This window comes from Sorex araneus, chromosome 10 (assembly GCF_027595985.1).
Source record: "Sorex araneus isolate mSorAra2 chromosome 10, mSorAra2.pri, whole genome shotgun sequence".
Taxonomy (NCBI): Eukaryota; Metazoa; Chordata; class Mammalia; order Eulipotyphla; family Soricidae; genus Sorex; species Sorex araneus.
The window spans coordinates 13,379,309-13,405,643 of record NC_073311.1 but is presented as its reverse complement, the minus strand read 5'-3'; the positions used below and the strand labels follow the sequence as shown (position 1 = coordinate 13,405,643).

Genomic DNA, 26,335 nt, shown 5'->3' with positions numbered 1-26,335 from the left:
GCTGTTTACTGTATGTTGTTTGATAATAAAACTCTCCCTAGGGATCAGAGTTCTCAGATCTTTATACTGTTTGTGTTTATTCCTTAAGGATATTCATTTTCACATCAAGGTTTTTCTTTCTCGACACTCCCTTTTCAAAATTTTAGTGGTCTTTATTTTTACTTATGCAGTAAATTATAAAGAATAAAAGACCATTTTGCATCCATTTGCTAACTGAGTATTTGAAAATACAGGTCTAAAAACACTCTCAAATCTTCAACAGACATATTACATGTTGCCCTTGTCAAAATGGTCATCAGATATTCATCTTTCCCCAAAGTGTTGAAGTGAATTTGAAATGTGATTTTTCCTTTACCGAGGAGTCCAATCTTAAGAATTGTGAATATTTTCTTCATAATTTTTTCCAAATTTGGCACTTTTTAGAATTTCCCTAGCACTTCCGCCATCCTCACTGTGAATGAATTTAGTTCTTCCTTTTGCACTTCTACTCCATCCTACTTGAGCTTGCTAGAAAGATCACCATCCTAAGCATATGTGATGAAAACTACAGAATCATAGAATCAGACCTTGAAAGATATCTGTGAATGTTTTATAGATACAAAGAGTAAAGGTCATATGAAAGTGACTATCAAATTAACAAAGGTGGTGAGGAGTAAAGTAATATTTAAAATCTATAAACCTAAGCCCCTTTGTAGCAAAAACCACTACCTCTCATTTCAACAAATTTTGTAGAGGTGATATGAAAAGTTTTGGTAGAAGACAATTTGAATCCCAGGACAGACTATAAGATGGCAGGAAATTTAAAGAGATTAAATCTGCAAGGTTCACTGTATCACTGTATCACTGTCATCCCGTTGCTCATCGATTTGATCAAGCGGGCACCAGTAATGTCTCTGCTGTGAGGCTTGTTATTGTTCCTGGAATGTCGAATACACCACAGGGAGCTTGTCAGGTTCTGCCGTGTGGGCAAGATACTCTCAGTAGCTCGATTCAGAGGAGCGGAAGAATCGAACCTGGGTCTGCTACATGCAAGGCAAACGCCCTACCCGCTGTACTATCGCTCCAGCCCCACTTTTACACATATAGAAACTGACACATGTGGCCAACCCGGGTTTGATTCCTCTGTCCCTCTCAGAGAGCCCAGCAAGCTACTGAGAGTATCTCACCCACATGGCAAAGCCTGGCAAGCTACCAATGGCGTATTCAATATGCCAAAAACAGTAACAACAAGTCTCACCATGGAGATGTTACTGATGCCTGCTCGAGCAAATCGATGAGCAACGAGATGACAGTGCTACAGTGCTACCCCCAGTGGTGATGGGGGTGGGGGCATCACTCCAGACAATACTCAGCCCAAAAGTACAGGCCTGATGACTGGGGACTCAGGCCTCATAGTGCTCAGGTACTACAAGGGCCACATCCAGAAATGCTGGGAGCAGGGGATCCAGTATGGTGCTTGGAGTTGACCCGGGACCTCATACTTGCTAGACTTGGGCTCTGCCACTTGTGTTCCTTGTTCAAATCTGGATTTTTTTCACTTGCTACCTGGTCCTTTGTGCATTGGACTTCATAGAGTTGTATACCAACTGACTAGTTTATGCTTCAGCAACCCCAAATGCAATAGGAACTTTAACATCCACTGTAGCACTATAGCACTGCACTGTCATCCCGCTGTTCATCAGTTTGCTCGAGCGGGCACCAGTAATGTCTCCATTGTGAGACTTGTTGTTACTGTTTTTGGCATATCCAATGCACCATGGGTAGCTTGCCAGGCTTTGCCATGCGGGTGGGATACTCTTGGTAGCTTGCCGGGCTCTCCAAGAAGGACGAAGGAATGGAACCCAGGCCGGCCGCATGCAAGACAAACGCCCTACCTGCTGTGATATCACTCTAGTCCAACACACCTGCACCGGTTGTTTTTCTTTTTTTTTTTTTATCCATTCTCAAGCACATGTTGTTTGGTTTGATTTGGTTTGGTTTTTGGTTTGGGACCCTCCAGTAGTGCTCAGGGTTTACTTACGGCTCTACGCTAGGAATCAATCCTGGTGGGACTCAGGGTACCATATGTGATTCTGGGGATCACATATGTTGATACATCTCTACAACTGCTAGGTTTCAAGATCAGTCTGGAAATAATATAAATATTTCTTCCTATTGTCTTATTTTGAATTTAAACATTGTTGTGAGCTGTTTAAACATTTAAACAGCTTTGGGCTGGAGCGATAGCACAGCGGGTAGGGCATTTGCCTTGCACATGGCCGACCCGGGTTCGACTCCTCCGTCTCTCTCGGAGAGCCTGGCAAGCTACCGAGAGCATCTCGCCCGCATGGCAGAGCCTGGCAAGCTACCTGTGGTGTATTCGATATGCCATAAACAGTAACAACAAATCTCACAATGGAGATCTTACTGGTGCCTGCTCAAGCAAATCAATGAGCAACAGCATGACAGTGATACAGTGAGTGCTTTAAGAATATAGCAATTCCACAAATCATCCAGATTTGGAAACGAGACAAACATCACCATAGAAAAGAAACTAGTAGTATTTGAGTAGTATTTGAGTATTTGAGTAAATGTAGTGTTTGAGTGGGGTCCCCCAACATAGCCCAACCCAGTCGAGGTGTGACGCTTAACCTGACAGTCTTCACAAAACTATTAGGCCAGAATTTCTACATGTTTTAATACGGTACTTGAATGGAAAGTGTGTTTAGTAGTCCAATGTCATGTTTTCTTGTGAAATTTCAGGACTCTAGAAATCTAGGAAATTTGGGAAATATTGTAAGAACCTAGGTAATATTTTCACTAAATATAAGGAGTATTTCCTCAAAGAAAAATGGATTGTGTGAGCCTTTTGTTCAGGCACTTCTAGAATGGACCAGGCATTGCTCCCGTACCTGAAGCTCTAAAGGCAGGTGGGGGAAGCTTAGGAAGAAGGCCACCTGAACTCTGCATAAGCCCTCATGGGGATCCTCAGGTCTGGTCTAAAGGACTGCAAAAACATTTGCTGATAATTGTTAAAAGTTGTTCAGTGGTATTCTGTAAGTTTCCCTTATAGTTAGTTATTGCAGTTAATGTTTGAAAAGGGACTGGAGTGATAGCACAGAGGGTAGGCCATTTGCTTTACGTGTGACCGACCCAGGTTCGATTCTTCCATCCTTCAGAGAGCCCGGCAAGCTACTGAGAGTATCCTGCCTGCACGGCAGAGCCTGGCAAACTACCCGTGGCATATTCTGTATGGCAAAAACAGTAACAACAAGTCTCACAATGGAGACGTTACTGGTGCCCGCTCAAGCAAATCGATGAACAACAGGACAACAATGATACAGTACAACAATGTTTGAAAAGAGTTTATGCTTCCTTCCTTTATTAGTATTTTTATCCGAGAGTGTTAGCTGCATTATGGAAAATATTTACAACCAAAATAAAGAACATTGGAGTTAAGGATTTTTGTCTCTACCTGGGTTAAAAACAAACAACAAAAATCCATTGTTGAGGGGTCAAGGATGTGGTTCAAGTGACAGACCACATGTGTAGCATGTCTAAGGTCCTGAGTTCAATCCCCAGCACCTTCCATTGCTCTGATGACTCGTGAGCACTAAATCATTGTAATAATAGCTCAAAGTATCTATTTCTAAATTTACACTGGTTATTTTCAGAGAAAGTTATGTTTTGTTTATACCATTTTTTTATTTGCTTGATATTTTTTCAAATCACAAGTGACTCTTGGGGAAACAAAGGAAAATGCCAAGTAGAGAATTACTTTTGTTTGTTATCTGTTTAGATTTTAAATCTAAGTTTCTTGGGACAAATTGTCTTATTTCTTTTCTATATTTTTTATGTGGTACCTAGAATATTTGAAGCATGCAAAATTATTTTATTGTAAGACTCTCATAATGATAAAACTAGATTTCCTCTTTTGTAATAAGTTAGATCCCAGGGAAATAAACTAAATGTATTATTTTTGCTTCTGTTTTCAAATTTTTTATGATGGTAAGTAAATATCTTATTGAAACAATATGTTCTTCATTGGTATTGGAAAAAATAAATTTAGGATTTTGTTGTTTGAGTGCAAATTACTTCCCTTTACAGGTGCATTTTAAAAGAGGAAGTTAGCAAGTTAAAAAACAATCCAGGGGCTGGAGCGATAGTACAGTCGGCAGGGCATTTGCCTTGCACGCACCCGACCTGGGTTCGATTCCCAGCATCCCATATGGTCCCCTGAGCATCACCAGGAGTAATTCCTGAGTGAAGAGCCAGGAGTGACCCCTGAGCATTGCCTGGTGTGACCCAAAAAGCCGAAAAAAAAAAAAAAGAATCCAATGTGCAATCTGTTTCTCCCATGGAATATTTACCATGCCAGCTAAAAATAAACTATAATCTATAAATTTAGTGATTATTCCTTCAAATTAGGAGCATTAGCCAACTATCTCCAGAATCACCGATTTAGCCACACCATGTCCAGGAAAACACCATTAATGTTATTGTATGTCCAATTGTCAAACCAAATTGTCTACTTTTGTTTTACTCAATGAAAGTGTGGTATTAATCTAACAAAAGCATATTGCTGTAGGAAACACCTCACTTATCTGTCTAAGTCAAATAACCCAATAATTTATAATATTGTCACTTCATTTTCACTCTGTGTGTTAAAGTGATGTAAAGTGATGTAAAGAAATGTGTCTCCTAAAACATCTGTCTCCTGCTCCTGCTATTTGGAGTCCCTCTCTATATTTGACTATAATTGGTTTTTAAAAAATAAAATAAATTTTTGACGTTTCATGCATAACATTATTAAACAGAACATATGTAAAATATTGTTGTCCATACAGTAAACTACCCTAGTATAAAATAATAAAACTAAACAAATCCACCTGCTTTTGCTATCACCAGGTCAAAGGGTGATGTATCAGCAAAATAAAAATAAAGATTCCATGGCACTTTGCTTGACATGGCCAGGGAGCCCCCAAATCATTGAACCTTTAGTCTCCTGACCAATATAAAAACATCAAGCCTTCTGCTAATTATTGTGCTAGAGACTCCTGTAAACCATAATCTTTTGAGTTGTGGGATCTGAAACTACAAACTTTCCACTTATTGCCCTGCCCTTATCAAGCTTCCCATATCTCTGTACAAATATAGTAGTGCTCAGCAGGAATAGCATGACTCAGAAGGAAATCTATTTACCAAGAAAGTGCAGTGACTAAGTTCTAGGGGTTCAAAACATTTCTTTCTAACTGGGGGTAGGGGAGCAGAGAGTGGGAGATTAATTCTTTCATCGTCACTGCTTTGGTTAAGAAAGAAAACAAAACAGATTTGTCTATAGCAGAAAGGAACATGTCGGTATTCCAGGACGTGTGGGTCTATAGCAGGAAAGAAAAATGAACCAAATTCAGGTTAGAAACACAAAAATCTTTTGCCACCCACATAACTACCCCTTTTATCCAAATTTTACAGGAACTAAAGCTCAGATCCTCATATTTTAATTTGACAAGTTTATGCTGCCTACTTGATGGCTTAGCTAGTTGGCTTTTTTAGCAAGCAGTAGATGCTATTTAGTTGCTTGTTTCCCCCCCAAAAAACACACTCTAATTTCCATATTCATACCTGATATCTACAAATGGTTTCTTTCCTCTTAGTTTCCAGCTAAGAGACACTGGAATGAAAGATGCTCTATCTAAGGTTCAACAGTAAAAGATGAGGTATTACCTGAACCTAAAATTTCCTTCCCTCTAGGATACTTGATCTCTAATCATTTTACCCATAATTTGCAGATTATCTATCAATATTCCATTTACATATTTTATAATATAACCCTAAGCCATTTTTTGTATTGTTGAATTTGTGTGTCTTAGAAGGTAGGAAGGCATCAAAGGGAGCTTATCAGTGATTTATTTTTTGATTTATAAAGGAAGTGGAGGCTCAACTAAGTGAAGCAATGTAAATCTCCCCAGTGGGTTTCTAATTACAACTGAATCCAGAGGCTTTATTTTCTATCAACTTCCAGCCAATACTTACCCGAGTTCCCGGGTAAAAGTTTTCATAAAAATATTTTTCAATGCAAACGTTTTTAATCTAGATTTTAAGTGTTGAATCTATTTTATTTCCCAAAAAGGCTTAAAACTTAGCAAAGGAATGCAAAGATACAAGCATAGCCTGGCACACAGGCATGTGAAGCATATGATACCCTGAGCATCACCAGGAGTGGTCCCTGAGCAGAGAGTCTGGAGTAAGCCCTGAGCACTGTTGAGTGTGACAAAAACTTAAAATAACAATTAGCAAACATTTCAAAATTTAGATACCACCCAAGACAATTTTACTTTTTTTGTGGGGGGGGGTCACACCCGGCAATGCTCAGGGGTTACTCCTGGCTCTGCACTCAGGAATTATTCCTGACGGTACTCGGGGGACCATATGGAATGCTGGGAATTGAACCCGGTCGGCCGTGTGCAAGGCAAATGCCCTAACCGCTGTGCTATCTCTCCAGCCCCCCAAGACAATTTTAGTTTAAGAATTGCTGTCTTTTTATTTTTATGTTCTGAGACAACAGTGACTTATTATTCTCATGGTTATTTGTGTCGATAAAAATGAAGTAGGTGGCATTTTTGTTCCACATGGTATTGGCTAAAGTTATCCCAATGATTATGTTAATCTGGGGACTCCGTGCGAGAATGCCAAATATAATCTTATTCTCCAAGGCAGGTTTCTATATGGCTTTTTATCACCTAATGTCTTGTTGCTCAAAACTTTCTTAATTTTTGGAAATGATTTCCAAGAAGAGACAAGTATTCTCACTAAAAGAGAAAAAGGCTGACTTCGACAAAATGAAATTTTACACGAGTGGAAACATTTGACTTGAGTTGGCTTTTATATTTTTTCCTATTGTGGAACATTTGATTTCAAGTGAAAGTTTCTTGAACTATAAATCTATAAAATTCACTGAAATATAGAGCTTCATTTCATTCTGGTGCAGCGCAGTCACTCTGAGGCTGGAGTATGTGCTTTGCACATGGAAGGACCCTGTGGTTCCCCAGACGCTACTGGGAGGTAACACTCTACCAAAAACTGTGTCAGGAGTAATGCCTGAGCACTGCTAAGTAGGCTAAAAAAACAAAGCAAACTCAAAAATGTAAAACAAACACCAAAATAATTTCATTGCAACCTAAAACTTTGGTAGAAGTACTTTCTAAAATTGAAATAACATTGTATTATAGCATATATACTTTAGTATGGCTCCTTGAAAATGAAAGCTTGTAACTATCTCACAGTGATTCAATAATTTAAAAAAAATAAATAAACGGGCATATACACCACATCAAATCCACCACTAAAAGTCTCATTCTAGCCTCACCGGACTTGCTGGTGTGCCTTTTTTTTTTTTTTTAAAGAATGAGTGAAGTAAAACCAAAGCACTCATTCACATATTAGTTGGAGTTCATCCTATACCCTTCTCTGCCCCCAAAGAGTAAACAGCATCATATAATAATAATAATAATAATAATAATAACAATTAAACACATAAGTGTTTATTTCACCTGTTAATCCAAAATCGTTCTGGATTGGAGGGGGGTGTTATTCCCCATTGCTTAGATAAAATAGAATGTCACTAGGGTAATATTCTGTTCAGATTTTCACAAAGTTAACCACACTGAATAATACGTTTGATAAAATAGAAAGGGTTTTTTCTTCTTTTTTTTAAAGAATGAATGAGATGGTCCTGACATTGCCGCTCCGTTAACTCGTGCGGCGGGAGGTTTGGTTTGCACCTGTTTCACTTTTGTTTAAAAGTTAAGAGCAGCACGGAGACCAGGATGTTGGAGTTGTGGGAGGAGACGAGACTTAAAATAGAGTAAAGAAAGCTTCCTAAACTGCCTCCACACCGAAGAGGACAGGATTCTTTTACCTATAAACCAGGTCTTTTTCACAATCCCAGGGACGTTTAGGAAGCCTGGGACGTGGTGCCGCCGTGCCCGGCACGCCTGCTCCGGTCCAGGAGCGCAGACGATCTGGCTGTGTGGAAGGACCGCAGCAGCCCCCTGTCTTGGATCAGTTTGAGAAGCAGCTCTGGCAGCGGGGGATGTAGGTGTGCTCCACTCCACTGAATGGAATCAAGCTAAAAATATGTTTAGTGTCTGATAAGAACGCCCCGTCTCCAAGGGCTCGCTTAACGTCGGACTTTCTCTTTTGCTTTTTAAAGAAAAATGTTTTACAAGGGCAGCATGAAGCGGACAAAATCTGGAGCAAAGAAGGATTCTATGCTGTTGTCATTTTTCTCAGCATCTTTGTTATTATAGTAACATGTTTAATGGTAAGTTTCTTTCTGTGTTTTATCTTTTGCTAAGTCCACTGCTTAATGTTACTGGGCACCTTGCCAGTCAAATGAATGTTTTTACAAAACTGGGGTGCAGAGGCAAGACTGTGATTCTGTTAGACTGTAAGTATTTCGTATCTGACAGCAGAGTGATAGTTAAATGAAAATCTACAGAATCGTAGATTCTTCCTGCAGAATAAGGTTGTAATGCTACTGAAGCTTTTAGTAATTTGATCACCCTAAGAATGAAGCTTTAGAAAGTGATTTACCAAGGTCACAGAAAGCCCTGAAGTCATTATAGTCTCCTGGGCATACTTTGGGCTTTATTTCTCTTTTTATACCCTCTTTCAGGAACTAAAAAAAATTTTAGAAGGAAATATGTCTGAATTTATTCCTTGAAGAGTGGTTAATTCCCTTGTTTTAAAAAAGATTGAAATCTGTGAATTCTGGACAGGATAAGAAGATAATTATAGGCTTTTTTATTAAACGATCCACCACCAATTAATTTGTTAACATAAAAGTATATATTGTAAATAGCTCTGTACATTGCAAATTATAACTGTGCAGCCTTTAAAGTCTATGCCAAATTTCTTTGAAAACTTAAATGCAAAATGAATTTTAAGTCCACTAAACTAAACAATGCTGTTTACTATTGAATGGAGTTGCAGTTCAGATAGAATAAAAAGATTCCCAATTATTTACAGATAGAATAAAAAGATTCCCAATTATTTATAAAAATCTACTGTAACAACATCTTAGAAGTTTACAAATGGGTTTAATATATTTTTACTAAATGTTATGTTCTTTTTAATATTGTTATTTAAATATTTCTTTCTCAATTTTTAAGTATCTTCCCCCCCCCGAAAAAACATCATGCTTCTTATTCTTTCTGTAATCAACAGTGTTGCTAAATATCTCACTGGATTTGGTTCATTGATGCTCCCTCTGCTGGGATGGGGTATATGTTAGATTAAGTCTCAGTTTTGAAAAACAAAGGCTAAGTAGGTTTGAACTTGACATATATGAAACAGTGACAGTGTTGGATATGGTGAGGAGGGTCAGTTTTCTCGCTATCTAAAATATAAAACACAGTGAGAGCGTCCTCAGCTTTGCATCATAATGACTTCAGAAACATATCCTGTGGTCCAGGCATCAGAAAATATTTCTTTTAAAATCATGACACAATAAGCAGAAGAATAAGGACTAAGTAAGAAAATTAGTACATGCCAAATGGTAAAGATGAAGGAAAAGAAGTTTTATGGGAGAAAGTTGGTGGTTTCCTGGAAATTATGATAGAGATGTCTAGACATTCCTTAATGTTTAGAGTGTGTGTTTCTTTGTTGTGGCTAATTGCACTTTAATATCTGTGGTTCTTTTCCTTCCCATAAAAAACCTTGAGTCTCTCTTCTGTCAGGCACAGTTAGGGTGTCCTTCTGCTTCACAGAGGTAAAAAGAATGAGAGGAGGGGAAAAGAGAAACAGATAGAGAGGAAGTATGGACGTTGCTCATGAGGTATATGAATAAGATTCAGAGGTACAAAGGCAAGGATTAAAGGAATACGATGAGAAAGCAGATTCCTCAGAGTGTTAAAGGGCAAAGAAGGGCAGAGCAGAGTTTCCTATTAACATGTAAGATGTGTTGTTGATTCTGCATTTCTAACTCAGGGAGCACCCACTTATCCAACAGGACTGAATGTATCTCTATGTGGCATAAGGTGTAGCAAAAGACATGTGGTTGACACACCCTCAACCCTCCAGTCCAAAATATAATGCAAAATTCAGAAACCACATCAATTATTCCTAAGTTCCTATAGAGAAAAATCAAAAAAAGATTGTTTTGGAAGTTTAGGTGATCACTCTCTACTGGGTTGGTAGGTAGGTTGATCCATTGATTCTGTACACAATAACAATCTATTGAGACAATCCATGGTGCCCATGCTTCGCAGTGTGGAGAAAGGAAAGAATAAGACAGATATGTTCCTATTCTCATGCATGAGGCTTAGACTCAAGAAAGAATGCAAACATGGGGCCAGAATGATAATATATCGAGTACCTTGCACACCACTGACCTGGGTTCAATCCCCATGTGGTCCCCTGTGAGCTATCAGGAGAAATTCCTGAGCACAAAGCCAGGAGAACCCCTGAGCACCACCAAATACCCCCCCCCCATTCAAACAAGAATTTACTATTTTCAAAAATCAAGCAGTGAAGGAGCCAGAGAGATATAGGTAGGGTGTTTGCCTTCCACATGGCTGGCTCAGAGTCAATTTCTGGCACAACATATGGTCCCCTAAGAACCTCCGGATTGGCCCAGGGTCATTTCTGCAGAGTCAGAAATAAGACCCAAATACTGCCAAATGTAGCCACCAAAAAGAAAATTGAAAATATTTTTAAGAAAACAGTGCGCATATTGTATAATTATAATTAAATGACATATTGAGGCAACACTATGGGAAGAGTAAGAATTTATAGGATATTTTCAGAATCTGAGAAAAAGAGGATAAGTAGGTGGGATGGAGCAGATCTTGGAATAGCAGAATTACTGTTTGATACTGTCCTAAAAAAATATGGCATTATGGATCTGTAAAATTCACACAATGTACAACATAAAGAAAGAGCCCTAATTTAGAGTACAGACCACTTCATTACTGTTTGATAATAAATCAACACTGGCAGGTCAATAACACCAAATGTGCCACATTTGGAAGGTGTTACTAATATGATAAGTTATTCAGAAAATAAGGTGTAAATAAGTACTCTGTGTTCACTTTACCTATAAATCTAAAATTTTTTCTGAAAGCATTTATTTATTTTTTTAAATAGTATTAAGTGCCATAGAGAGATAAACATAACAGTGAGTGAGTGGAAGAAAGCAATCTGAGACATTTTCATGTTCTTTATATTGGCAGAGAACATGGAGAGGTAGAATAGCTGAAGGCAGGAATCAGCTCAGCATCTTTGGGTTCAAGGAGAAAGGCAGAAGCCAAATACTTTAAGCAGAGCTTTGATGTGATCTGATGTATGAACTTAAAAAATCATGATTTTTGCTGGTGGTTCTCTGCTGGGATCAAAATGGGGTGATATGGAAGCAGGACACTATCATATCCACAGGATGAGAAGATGAGGGTGGCTTAGGACAGAACTGGTGATGGAAATAGAAAAAGAAAATGATGTTGGTTGATTCTTTTCTTTTTTTTTTTGAAGATAGAACTGTGATTTACAAACATATATATTCTGGTTTGTTGTCCATAATTTTCTTGGTTCCATGATGAGAAAAAGATATTGAGAATTTCCCCTCTGGCAATCCTTATATTTATGAAAGATCAAATGCCATTATTTGTGTCCAGCATTCTTTTGCACCATAGAAATGAAAATCATGTGGCTTTATTATGAAATTATATAGGTAAATTGCTTTGATGGGGATTATGTGTGCTGTATAACAATAACATAAGGCTTGGCAAATTTTTTGAAATGAGGCATATTGTTTACTTTGCTTAAAATAAAATAAAAATTATTGCCAGGCATAAAATTAGACATGCATGACATTTTCAAATGTGTGACTTATTTAGCACCTCTCAAATGTGAATGTAGAGTGGGTAGAGAGACAAATAGACGAATACAATTTTCCAAGAAAAAATGTGTGGGCAACTTCCAATCCATTCAGTCTGTTTTAGATGGAGGAATTTATTACTAAGAAGAATTAGTTCTTAAGCTAGAACAAATAATAAAAAGAACACCATTTATCATCTAAATTAGATCATTAAAGTACTTAGAGGTTTATTAACAAGTGCAAAAGTATTTTTGAAAGGTAGATATATCTGCAAGACTGATTGCTTCAGGAAAGCAATTTCAGAAAACACAAAAAACAGCTGTGTGGGTCAGTAAAAGCTCTAGCAAGTTTAATCCATGGATCAGCCATTCGTATGTCATACAAAAAGTTTCTCTGGTTATGGTTTTGGTAGCTGACATAAGAAGTCTTATGTAGGATAACCTGTGGGAGCCTGAGCATCATGCAGAAAAATATATGCCAAAGGTGGACATAGCAAGCAGTCTTTCCCATTGGTTAGCTGTAATCTCTAGGACCCAGAGAACTGAGACTAATTTCCTAGCTGGAATGATTAGGCACAGAACAATTTTCTAAAGTAGACATTTATCTCATATTAATATCATTATCTAATAAGCTAGTATTCATCTTTTCTGATTAATAAAGAAACCATTTAGCTAAGAATACAACCGTCTCCCTAATTAAACAATAATGGCAATCATAGTAGTTACTTTCTTTCATTTCGACACACTTAGTAGTACTAAATGTACTGCCTGTTTCTATACACTTAGTGAAATCTTTTGCTGCGAATTCAGGCACAGCTTCCCAGGTTGTGCTTGAGATCTGGCCTGGGGACGGGGCATTGTGGTCTGAGGACCACTAGGGCTTAGGGGATTTTCAGGAGACCACATGGTGCTGAGGATTGAACATCATAAGACAAATGCAGAACATGCATCCTAATCCCTGTCTTATCTCCCTGACCTGCTTAATGTGTTTTTAAACAGCTTTATTAAAGTGTGATTAACATACAAAAGGATTTATTATTTAATGTATACAACTTGATGAATTTGGAAATAAATATTCAATTGCGAACTCATCACCACATCTACATTATCTAATGGCTCTGAAAGTTTCCTCCAACCTTCTGTTTATTATTATTTGGTGTTCTGATAAGAAAACTCAACATAAGACGTAGTCCCTTCACACATTTTAAAGTATGCATCACAGTTTTATCAACTCTTGACTGTATGCATGCATACACACTGAATGTATTTTAGCTTCCTAATCATCCTGATGAGAAAACCTAAATTTGAAGTAGATAAATAAATGACTTGATGACAATAGTGAGTGGATCATGGGCAGGAACAGGTGGGGCTGGAATTTCAATGCAGATAAATATGGATCGAAACTTGCTGTTGTACAAAGGAGTCAAACTGTGGTTACTTTCATTCCTATTGCTCTATCTGTGAACATCTGTTTCTTGCTACAAGGTGTCCAGTAACAGATGAGATTGCCTGCATTCATCCTTAAAACTGATGAACGTATACCACGCCATGCTTGCTGTAAGCCTGCCTCTATTTTTGCACAGAGTATATTATACTCTATATACTTTATCTCATTTTATTTTAATTTTATTTTAAATTATTTATTTTTTAAATTTTACTCTATAAGCAATTTTTGTACATTGGTCTTTTCTGGAAGTCTGTGAGTTCCCAGAACACCAGGTGGTATGTTCCCTTTGCATCCACAGTGTCCTGTTTCTGGAATGTAATAGCAATTGATTTATGTCTTTTCAACTAAAAGAAAGGAATGAATGAACTCTTTGAGAACAGTACAATACTATAAATAACATGAGTCAGAGAGAAAGTACACGGCTTGAGGCACTTGCCTGGCCTGCAGCCTGCCCCAGTTTGATTCACAGCACCACATATGGTCCCCGTGAGCATTTCCAGGCATGATCCCTGAGCAGGAGCCAGGAGTAAGCCCTGATCACTGTCAGGCATTGCCCCTCACCTGCACAACCACCCCCTGAAAAGAACAGTCACAGCTATAAACTATGGACTGGTGGCATCATCTTAAAATTTGAACATATTTTATTCAAAACAAATGTTTTTGTCTATTCATGAGACTTTTTATAGAAATATATTTGATACATAACACTCATTTTAAATGCACCACTCGTGATTTTTTTCCATGAAAGTATAGACCACACTGTAGCCTTATAGGGTTTTTATTAGCTTCATGTTTGTGTTTCCCTGATTCTCTTTTCACGCTCCTGTTTTTCACTCTTACTATAGTTGATTTAGTCCTATCATTCAATATGCTTTTCTCTTTTCCTACTTCAAGCGATTAAATCACGTTGTTGCTTCTCAAACCTTAAGCTTTCAAAGTGAAAAATATTGATTTGCCAATATGGTGAGTCTTTAAGTTGACCTTTGAAACCAGTTGCATCTTCACAGAAAAATCTGAATATCCCAGACATCAATACACACAGAGAAAACCTCAACACACTTTCCCAGGGGGTTTAAGAGATTGGGACAAGGATATGAAAAAGTATTTAGAAGAAAAAGAAGAGTTGAGTGACAACAGAGCTGAAGAAAGTCTGTATTCTAGATTTGTGTTGCTCAAAGTTTTTCCACCAGCACCACCTTCCAATTTTGTCTCCTTCCTGAGGCTCCCACCCCTACCTCCACGCCCTTGTCCTATCTGTTGGCCCCATTGCCTCATACCATTCCCCCTTGCTTATGCAGTTTTCACCTTTGGCCCCCTTGGAAAATCTGAGATTTCATAGGTTGTCATAAAACCTTGATAATAAAGTCTGTTTTAAACTTTTTTTTCAAAAGTTTTGTTAATTGTGCCATCACTCTGGCTTTAAATTTGAAATAAGATTATATTAAATGTTTTTGTTTGGTTTTTTGGGGGGTACACACTCAGCTGTCTCAAAACTTAATCCTAGCTGTGCTCAGAGATCATTCCTGGTGGACTCGGGGGCCAGGATCAAACTCAGGACAGCTGCGTACAAAGCAAGCACCCTACCTACGGTACTATCTCTCCAGCCTCCATATAACTGATAATCTTTAAGATCTCTTATACCAGTTATTTAATAGCCATGCTGTGACACATTAGGTCATTGTGCTTTGTAGAATGTTTAGCATCATGTCTGCTAGAGCCAGTCCACCCAACACGCAGGCCAGAATGACAACCAAAGAAGACTGCAGATACTGTCATAAGTCCCCTGTAGAGTTCACTACTTTCTAAACTAATTTAATTACTTGATTACATAACCTCAGCCCTTTTGCCCAGCAGCAACCTCTTCAAGTATTCTCAGGTTCTTTCAGAAAGTTTAAACTCTATTTTGAGTGCATCTCAATGTATAAAACACTGTTTTCTTCAAGTTCTGCCTTTTTCTAACTAAAGCTGTAGATCACACATCACATAGATTAAAAAGTTGGCCTCTACCCAAAGATGACATAAGCACATTAGTATAAACTATGTGGCAAAGGCTCCTAGCAGGAACATAATAAACTCGGAAAAAGTAAAGAAGGACTTTGGTCAAGACCTTATTTTGCACTAATAAAATCATAAAATGACCTGTTGAGACTTATGGAGAAGTTCCACATTTCTTTGACTTTATCATTTTCAGTTTTTAAATATCCTTCAGCAAAATCTAAATGTAAACAGGCAATAAGATATTTCATTAAGAAGTGAGAAGCTTTCCTCATTACTAATCATCAGGGAGATGCAGATCAAAACAACAATGAGATACCATCTCACACAACAGAGACTGGCCGACATCCAAAAGAACAAAAGCGACCAGTGTTGGCATGGATGTGGGGAAAAAGGGACTCTCCTTCACTGCTGGGGGGAATGCTGACTGGTTCGGCCCTTTTGGAAAACAGTATGGAAGATTCTCAAAAAATTAGAAATTGACCTCCCATTTGACCCAGCAATACCACTTCTGGGAATATATCCCACAGATGCAAAAAAGATAGTAAAAGTGACATCTGCACCTATATGTTCATTGCAGCACTGTTAACAATAGTCAGAATTTGTAAAAGAAACTGAGTGCCCGAGAACAGATGACTGGTTAAAGAAACTTTGGTACATCTGCACAATGAAATACTATGCAGCTGTTAGAAAAGATGAAGTCATGAAATTTGCATATAGGTGGATCAACATGGAAAGTATCGTGTTAAGTGAAATGAGTCAGAAAGAGAGGGACAAACATAGAAAGATTGCACTCATTTGTGGAATATAAAGTAACAGAATGGGAGACTAATACCCAAGAATAGTAGAGATAAGTACCAGGAGGATTACCCCACATCTTGGAAACTGGCCTCACATGCTAGGTGAAGAAGCAGCTCAGATAGAGAAGGGATCACCAAGCAAAGGGTGCTAGGCAGGCCCACTAGGGATGTGAGATACGGCTGAAAATAGACTATAGTCTGAACATGATGCCTTCTTAATACCTCTGTAGCAAACCACAACGCCCACAACACCCAAAAATAGAGAGAGAGCAAAAGGGAATGCCCTGCCAGAGAGGCAGGGTAGGGTGAAGGGGATAGGGTCGGGGTGGTGGGAGGGGTGCTGGGACCATTGGTGGTGAAAAATGGGCACTGGTGGAGGGATGGGTATTCGATCATTGTATGACTGAAACGTAAGCATGAAAATTTGTAAGTCTGTAACTTTATCTCACGGTGATTCACTAATAAAAATAAATAAATAAAAAGAAGTGAGAAGCTTAGAATACACAACATATACTTTATCTTCTTTTAAACACACACTGAAGAAATTGCTATGTGAAGACAGCCAGGCACGGGGGCAAGAGACAATATAAAAGGGAAGGTTGGGGACCAGAGAGAATGCACGGCTTAAAGTGAGTGTGTTGCTTGAAGCCGTCCCTGGCTCCATCTCTGGCACTACATGGTCCCCCAAGCATCAAGTATTTCTGGGTGCAGCTGTGGAGGCCCCAAGCACAGCAGAGGTGGCCCAGGTAAACCTCCACATTGCAGGCCTGAGCAGCAACTCATTTTGGGCCTTTGTATAAAATTACCCCGTAATAATCAGGGGAAGAGATCCAGAGTCTCCTGAGGCCTGCTTAGAAGACTTCCCCAAAAGGAAAAAAAAAATGAATAAAATTAATAAAAGAGAAACCTGAGGATAGGAAAGACAAACATTTTTCCCTCCCAATTTGGTACATGAAGTGTCCCAGAAAATTTAGTCCAATTGTTGTAAAATTTCAAAAGTGAATATCCTACCACTTTTTAAATGCATTAGGCATTCCACAAAAGGATCCAAGGTTGGAGGAAGGTGCACTTAGGATTTTTCAATGATCTAAAGATACACAGTAAAAGAGTAACAAGTGACCTAAAGTAATCAACCGCGAAGGCTGGTCCACAGAACTGAGTTTGGGGGTAAGGAAGGGGCCTTTGGAAAGAAGTGGGCACCATGGCAGTCGATGTAGTGTTGGAATGATGCATGCATAAGATCATCATTAAAGATAATGTAAGATAACAAAACCTTAATAAAGATGGGTGTAAAATAAATTAGAAGAAGTAAGAAAGATAATTCTGGTTGTCCAAAGTTCTCTTGATTAGATACCCAAATTTATTTTTTCCACATGTTTCCAAGTTACTGAGGTTATTATACCTCATACAGGTATTAGTCAACATAAGACACAATAATATCTATAGCATAACTATATAACCCCAAGTGTAATATTCTTTCATTAATATTTTGTGATAGATTCTTCCTACATGTTCTATGGAATGCAAATCTCTGTTGCTGTGAATGTCATAAGACCGTATTTTTTGACTATCCCTTTTGCATACCTTCTATTTTAGGCACCTTAAGTAAAAGCTTACAAATAGCATTTAGAATTTCATTAAATTACTCAAATTTGCATTTTTGCTTTTAAAGGATATATTCATATTCATAAAGAATTTACTCATAAAGAAATTATTCACACACGATATAGCACACACACAATATGTATGCGTACCATAGCGAGAAATAGCTGTTCTATTCTTTTGAGAAATAGCTCCAGGCCACAAAACTAGGAAGTCAACCGAAAATATTTTGCATATTGTATTATCATTAGACCTTTATTTTTGTGTGTCTGCTAGGGTGGGATGAAGATCTTACTTTGCTTCTGGGTGCAGAAAAAAATATATAAGAGGACACATATATCTCCCTCTATAGGTTCTTTACAGATTAAAAGAAAAGTTTCAGCTTTCCTTGAGACAAGATAAAGAGAAAAATCAGGAGATCCATCTGTCGCCCATCGCGGTGCAACCCGGACAGACTGAGGCAAAGACGGTCAACAGTATGGTCCAGCCTGAGCAGGCCCCGAAGGTGCTGAATGTTGTGGTGGACACACAAGGCCGATACACTCCTGAGATCAAAGCTACCACTTCTGCCTGCCCTTCTCCTTTCAAAATGAAACCCATCGGACTGCAGGAGAGGTAGGATATTTCTCTGTATTCCATGCATGTCATAGACTTTAAAGAGTATTAACTGACAGAAAATGAGAGAACTAAAAAATGATCGGTATGTTGGATAGAATTACTTACCACCAAATGGAAACCAGAGGATATAGTCTTTCCTGTCTCCCTCAAACGTCTAGCTGCTTATGAAAAGAAATCTTTTGGTTACATCTGATGCTGTTATGCTGGTCTAGACCCAAGTCAAGGACAGTCTCAACTACAGGACGGTTTCTACAAACAGAGAATGCTTTGTACGGAGTCAGAGCGATAACATAGCTGGGAAAGCACTTGCCTTGCAAACAGCAGGCATAGGTTTGATCCCCAGCACCCCATATGATTCAAGAGCACTTCCAGGAGTAACTCCTGAGTGCAGAGGCAGAAGTAGCCCATGAGCATTGCCAGGTATGGCTCAAAAACCAAACCCAAACAAAACAAAATGTTTTGTGCAAGCAATGACCTCACTTCACACTATTGTCCGTCACCAAAACGCCTTTAACTAAAAGGACTTAGGATAATAGGGTAGTTTCTACCAAAGCCCCAATTCTGTTGAGTAAGGTAGAAGAAGTTCATTGTAGCACTGTAGCACTGTAATCCCGTTGTTTATCAATTTGCTCAAGCGGGCACCAGTAATGTCTCCATTGTGAGACTTGTTGTTACTGTTTTTGGCATATGGAATGCACCAAGGGGAGCTTGCCAGGCTTTGCCATGCAGGTGGGATACTCTCAGTAGCTTGCCAGGCTCTCCGAGAGGGACGGAGGAATCGAACCTGGGTCGGCTACATGCAAGGCAAACACCCTACCCACTGTGCGACAAATTAATGAGTTATTAAATTAAGCAAGCCTATAACAAGCATAGACCATCTCCAGCTCTATGACAACATTTTTTTGTTGCCTTCCTGCCATTGGGAGGTATTTATTATACTGATACTTTCCGACTCAAAGCAAATCCAGTGTTTGAAAACAATAATACATAAAATAAAATAAATAGGAAGTAATTTGTTTGCTTCACCCAAAACATTAAAGTTTTCCCATGATACTTCTTTAAACATGGAGCTTTAAGTTTACATATTTTCATATTAGGATAACATGATTTATCATAGATTTAGTATTTATGCTTTAGACATACAATGTTACTGTATCCCACCCACCACTGAAATGCCAATAATGCTCCTCCACTGTTGCTGGTTCCCTTCTCATCTGCTCCATCTCTTACCTCTTTCCCCCTCCTCGGTACCTCTCCCAGCTCCTTCCTCATTGGAAAACTCAATTTTGTTGGCAGAGTCTAAGGGTTTCAGGTGTTTGGGGGGTGTTTTCTTGAGGGGGGGGTGCCATTGTCTATTTCCTTGTTTTGTTTTTTTACACTCTACACATGAGTAAGATCATTCCCTATCTTTTTACTTCTGAGTTATGTTGCTTAATATGACAGGAAACTTCTAGTTTCATCCAGGTTGTAGTGAAATGCAAAATTTTCTTTTCTTATCACTATGTAGTATTTCATCGCCTATGTATTCAACAATTTCCTTATTCACTCATTTGGTGTAGGGCATGTGGTTTGTTTCCAGATTTAGAGGTGGAGGCACGGGGCCATGGGGGTTGGTCCAAATCTGGTGGCGCTCAGGTTTACTTCCAACTCTACATTCAGGGATCATTCCTGGTGGTTCTCGGTGGACCATATGTGGTGCCAGGGATCAAACCTGTATCAGCTATATTCAAGGCAAGTACCGTACCCACTATCTTATCCAGCTCCTATTTCCAGATATTAGTGCTACAATGAGCATAGGTATGCAAATATCTCTTCAAAATTAGTGGAGTGTGTTTGTTCTGGGGTTATATGCCAAAGAGTAGAGTTATTGAATCATATGGTAGTTTTACTTATAATCTTTTGATAAGTCTCTATATTGTTTTCCATAAATGCTGAACTAGATCACAACCTCATCATCATGTTTATATTTAAAATATGATTTAGATTATCTCCAACAGGTCATGTGAGAGTAATGAAAAAATTAACAAGTTCTAAAAACACATTCTCAGCCTCATTCTACTTATATTTTTTTATCTATCCATTTTCTATTGCTATCTTTTTTTTCCCTTAGGTTTCAAAATCAAGGACACAAAACATCTTTATGTACAGATAAATTTTGATAATTTTTTTCTTTAACACACATTCTTATCTTCAGAAAATGGAGCTTACAGCCTTAAGAACTGCTGAAATTAGTCTTTCAATTTCCTGGAAAGTATTATCAGAGAACAATAAGTGAAGTGAAAAGAAAAGAATTTATTGTTGTGATTCAAAGTCCTTAAAAGGGAGGATATTTTTCCATAAGAAATGGACAACAAGAGTGAGTAATCAAACCGGCCTCCTTTCTTCCACCCCACTCCACCCCCACAATGCTTCTTGATTTTTCTAGGGTCCTAGGGCCCTCCAGGTAACAATCACTTGCTTGGATCCCAGGACTGCTGTGAGGGTTGCAGACTGGTAAGGGAGAGACAATGAGTACTTCCTCCTAAAGGCTCCCCCAGCGTCAGCAGAGAAGCTTCCAGACTGAGCTGCCCACTCCTAGACTGTGTGGCCTCAAGGGAGGCCTGAATTCACCTGCTTGAGCCTCCTGTTCCTTTTCTTAGATTTAAAGGGGTTGACTTTTTCGCTTCGTTCACCTTCTGTCACTTTAGTTATTCAAATCACTTTTATGCATTTTATTTTCCTTCAAATAAGTGTGTTCCCAGGGAAGAGTGGCAAGAGAGCTCTTCCCTAATGCAGGCTTCTGCATTATTAGGGGTATGTTGGCTCGAGATCGTTTAGAGCTGATAAAGCTGGCTGAAAGTCATTCTAAGTCCTGTTATCACCATGCACCACCAATTCTTAGCTACGTTTATGGTGATGTCCTCCAAGAGCGTCTCTTCCTGGCCTCCTGCCCTTGGTGTTTCAAGGCCCGGCCTGCTTTTATTTCAAAGACCATAAGGCTAAATATCCATCAATTCATTTAAGTGAAGTGACTGAAAACGAGAGCACAGCGATGGATTCTTACTCATCTTTACGATCCACATGTGGTACTCTAGCAGAGTGAGTGTGTAATTGAATCCCCTGTCCACCAGCCGCTAAGCTTCCTCTACCCCCAACTCTCTTTCCCCACTTTTGTTTTATCTCAGAGTTGGAGAAATTAAATCTCTCCACAATCACCCCAGATTATTCTCTCTTAACCCTAATTATTACTCCATCAGCTTTCCTCCTCCATTTTTAACCATACCTTCTTTGTTAATACAATCTTTTACTTAAGAATCAGGGTGCTATTTTGTATCAGTGGGGGGGAAAAAAAAACTTTTCATTCTCAGGCTGGCTCATGTCTTCCCTGTGGTTAAGAATCTTGAAAGAACTTTTTCTTTCAAGAAGTTTACTGCTTCATTGATCTTCAAACTTCCATATTACGGTTCCTCTCAAACATTTTCAGAAAGCTTAGTCCAGCCCCCCAATTCAAAGAATGTTTTATTTCTGTTCACATCTAGCTTTAAAGTCTACTGACCCTCTTTCTCAAAACTCTCTCCTCCTTGCTTCCAAGATATTATGTTTAGTTCTCAGATGGTTGCTATTAGATTCCCATATTAACTTTCTTTTCAGTTCACAATTCCATCAGAGGGGTAGGAGAGATAGTATAGGGATTCAAGTGCTTCCTTCCATGCATCTGACTTTTATTCTATTCATAGAACTGCGTATGGTCCTTTCAAAACCACCAAGACAAGATCAGGCACATTCAAGGTGGTGTAGCCGTAGACAATTGAATGTAATCAAAGTAAAGAGAAAGTAAAGTGAAATTTATCAGCTACACAGACGGGGTGGTGTAAGAGAACACGCAACCCGGAGATTCTTCTTCCAGCTATTTATTAAGAAACCTTCTCATGCAAACAGGAAAAAGGACCAACGAAGCATGGACTAAGGACGAACTAAGGAAAAGGAACCAGGGGGGGCCCTAGCTAGGCAGCTTCCCTCCTTATATACCTCTCGCTGCTTGTTTTCGCCCACGTGTCTGCATCTGATAGGTTAGTTACAGCTTATGGGCGTGGCAAGACATCCTGTTCCTTATTAGGAATGGTTTTCGAAGCACACAGGTGTTGTTTACCAAGAAAGGTGCAATTTACAAGCACAGTGCAACTGTTGTTGCAAAGCACGGTCCCGTGGAGGCTCTCCACAGTTGCCCCTTTTTGTTTTAGAACAGCCAGTCTGCGTAGCAACCTCGGCCCCCTTGGCCTTACCCGTCATTGGGAGCCCTCTCGCTTGTAGGTCCCTGTCTTAGGTTGGTCCAAGGGTCAGGTGGGGTATAGTGCACCCTTTCAAACTCCTCAACTACAGGAGGTCCCCTGCAGTTAAGGGCTCTCAGCTGCATAATACCTTTGCTACATCCAGCTAACCTGATTGTTCTAAGCGAGATTATTATTTCAAAGTTGCAAGCCAAAGCTGCGGGGATTGCTGTGCCTCCAGGGCCACGAATGCCTGTAAATATCACGCTTTTGTAAATAGCTGTTCTTGCTGCATTTTGTATAGACACCAGGCAAAAAACCAAAGCAGCGAGAAGCAATAAGGACAGTACTGCTCCCACCCCCGCCCACTCTTTGATAAATGGAGGGGACTCCTACTCTGGGCCTATCAAGATGGGTAAGAAAGGGGGAAATCTATGCACAGGCGTTAAAGCAGGCCATGTTGTAGCAATGGCCCGGGAAGCTGCTTCTTCAGCTCATATCACAGGAATCAGGCTGAGCACGAGCACCAGTTTGCACATCTTGGTCTACTGGAGGCGCAGTCTTCCGTGTCAGGCATTCAGGAATCCACGCTGGTTCTGCCCTGACCTGTGGAAAAAACACAAAACAGAACCCCTGGCCCGGGTTAACATGGGGTCCGAGCTGTGCCATCCACCAGAAAGGGTATAGGTGGAATCAGTTTGGCGATGAATCAGGAGACTCTGGCGGTCTGAGATCCAAATCAGGTGCTTGAATTCTGCTTCTGATAAGACGTAAAGGGATCCAAAGTTTCTTAGCGGGGTTATCATCTGTTGAAACAAAAGCATAGCCTTTTCCTCGAATGAGGAGTTTCCCTGCTACCCATTCTTTGTCAATTTTAATCCAAATGGGAGAGTTAATAGTTTCTTGAGTGTGCGCATCTTCCTGAAAATGCCTCTCAGCTGCTGTATAGGGTTCTCCCTGAGGTAAATTTAAAAAGTTTAAAGTAAACAATGTCAGGGACAAGGAATCAAGTGGAGGCATACCTCCTTTTTTAATTTTCAATAACTGTGTTTTGAGGGTTCTATGGGCACGTTCGACTATGCCTTGACCCTGAGGGTTGTAAGGGATTCCAGTAATGTGTTTAATTTGCCATTCATCACAGAAATCTTGAAAAGCTTTACTAGTATAGGCTGGGCCGTTGTCAGTTTTAATAGCAGAGGGAACGCCCATGACAGAAAAACATTGTAGTAGGAAGGAGCAGACTGCTCTGGTTCTCTCAGAAGTCATGGGAACAGCCCATGTGAAGCCAGAATAAGTATCTATAGTTACATGGAGAAAAGGCTTCTTGGGGAAGCACGTGACGTGAGTAACATCCATTTGCCATAATTCATTGGTCTGTAGACCTCGGGGATTGGCCCCTGCCACATGGGAGGTACAGTGTAAAGGGGCACAAACAGAGCAAGCACGGACAATATGCCTGGCTTCTCGAATTGGGATACGATGATGAATATGAAGGCGCCGGGCGTTTGTGTGTAAGGCCTGGTGCTCTTCTGCAGCAGAGGTAAAAATTGGTGCTGCCAAGAGATCAGCGGCTTCATTTCCCTGGGCCATAAGTCCTGGAAGACCAGAGTGAGATCTGATATGAGTAATGAAAACAGGTTCAGAGCGCTTTTGTAAAAGCGCTTGTAGCTGCTCAAGTAATTGTTGGACTATAGGATTGGGGGCATTTAGAGCAGCCGTCACGATGCCAGGGAAGAGACCAACCACATAAGCTGAGTCTGAGACTATATTAGCAGGTCCTGGCACATGGGAGAGTAGATACACCAAAGTGGCAAGTTCCACTTGCTGGGCAGAGGTATAGTTAGTGTTTACTGTTGTGGTCAGGGCGGGTCCAGAAATTCCGCCTTTCCCTGAGGCAGAGCCATCAATATAATATACTGGAGCATCAGGAATAGGAGATGGGCGTATGATAGAGGAAATGATAAATGGGGTTTTTTTGAAAAAATCCCAAGTTTTTCCTGCTGGATAGTGGGAGGAAATTTCTCCTGAAAAATCAGCTAAAGCTCTTTGCAAAGCATCACTGAGGGGCAGGATAGAAGCAATCTCTTTTTCAGGAATGGGGAGAACAATGATATGAGGATCAAATCCCAGCATGGCAAGGGCTCTCAGTCTTCCTTTGATTATGAGTTTAGTCATTAACTCAAGGTAAGGCACAAGAGTGCGAGACTCCTTATTGTGCAAGTAAAGCCACTCTATTGGGCCCGAAAGCTGTGCTAGAGCAGCAGTGGGCGAGTGGGGAGTATCAAAAAGCAAAAGCCACAATTTTTCTCCCGGAACAAACCGGGAAAGATGGGATTTCTGGAGTCGATCTAGAAAAAATTCTAATTCTTTCCGAGCTTCAGGGGTAAACTGCCTAGGACTGTTCAGGGCGGAGTCGCCTTCAAGGGTCAGGAATAGATTACGGAGGTCTGAGTTGGGAATGCCCAGAGAGGGGCGAACCCAGTTAATATTTCCTAGCAGTTTTTGGAAGTCATTAAGGGTTTTCAGTTTATCATGGCGAATAGAAATTTTTTGAGGTCGTACGGTAGTACGCTCAAGAACATAGCCCAAATACTCATATGGAGACAACACCTGAATTTTTTCTGTGGCTACTTGTAACCCAGCTGCGGGTAGACGAGTCATAACATCCTCATACAATCTCTGGAGTTCTCCATCATTAGAACATGCAAGCAAGATATCATCCATATAGTGAATAACATAAGCCTGAGGAAACTTAACACGGGAAGGGCGCAAGACCAAGTCAACAAAATACTGACACATGATAGGGGAATTGGTCATTCCCTGAGGTAGAACAGTCCATTGATACCTGCGCATAGGAGCGCGGTTATTAAGAGAGGGAACAGAAAATGCAAAACGCTTACGATCATCCGGATGGATAGGAATGTTGTAAAAACAATCTTTTAAATCAATGACAACCAGTGACCAATCTTTAGGAACGGCAGCAGGGGAAGGAAGGCCAGGCTGGAGAGCCCCCATGGGAACCATGGTGGCGTTAACATTTCGTAGGTCAGTCAACAGACGCCACTTGCCTGACTTCTTTTGGATAACAAAAACAGGGGAATTCCATTCTGAAAATGAGGTTTCTATATGTCCCAACTCCAGTTGTTCTTCTACTAAAGATTCTAACACCCTTAGTTTTTCATTATTAAGGGGCCACTGGGAAGACCACACAGGATGGTGGGATTTCCACTGAATACAGAGGGGTGCTGGGCGTGAAACCGCAGCAGCTCCGATTAAACAAGGAGAGGCCTCAGAGTCAAAGCCCACAGCAGGAAGTGGAACGGGAATCCTAATCTCCGCGTTCCACTGCTCAAGTAAATCCCGTCCCCATAAATTCATAGGTACGGGTGCTATGTAGGGCTGGAAAATGGCTGTAATGCCCTCTGGGCCAATACATCTTAGCCACCTGGCACTTTGCCGGACAGAGGAGGAAGGCATCATGCCTACTCCATACAAACCATAAGGTACTGCCTGCACGGCCCAGTTCCTGGGCCAATGTTGGGAAGAAATGACAGAGGCGTCAGCTCCTGAGTCAATCATTCCTATAAATTTCTTCCCATGAATCTCAATAGTTAAAAGTGGGCGGTTGTCTTTCTTCAGATGGGCAACACAAGCAATTATAGGATTTGTGCTGTCAAAATCTCCCCCACTAGGGCGAGTGGATAGACCTGGCACAACCAAAGGTAGCAAAAGGAGCTGAGCTATGGGTTGTCCCTTATCAAATGTCCAAACAG

The 26,335-nt window shown here is 39.9% G+C and overlaps 1 protein-coding gene across 2 annotated transcripts in view; it reads left to right on the top strand.

Moving 5' to 3' along the window:
• Positions 1–26,335, top strand: part of PTPRR (protein tyrosine phosphatase receptor type R) — a 310,632-nt gene that overhangs the window by 166,963 nt on the left and 117,334 nt on the right. For both annotated transcript variants that reach the window (XM_004602668.2, XM_004602669.2), the window contains 2 exons: positions 8,192–8,302; positions 18,050–18,312. In XM_004602668.2, the coding sequence (XP_004602725.1) occupies positions 8,192–8,302; positions 18,050–18,312 (374 nt within the window). The remainder of the gene's footprint in view (positions 1–8,191; positions 8,303–18,049; positions 18,313–26,335) is intronic.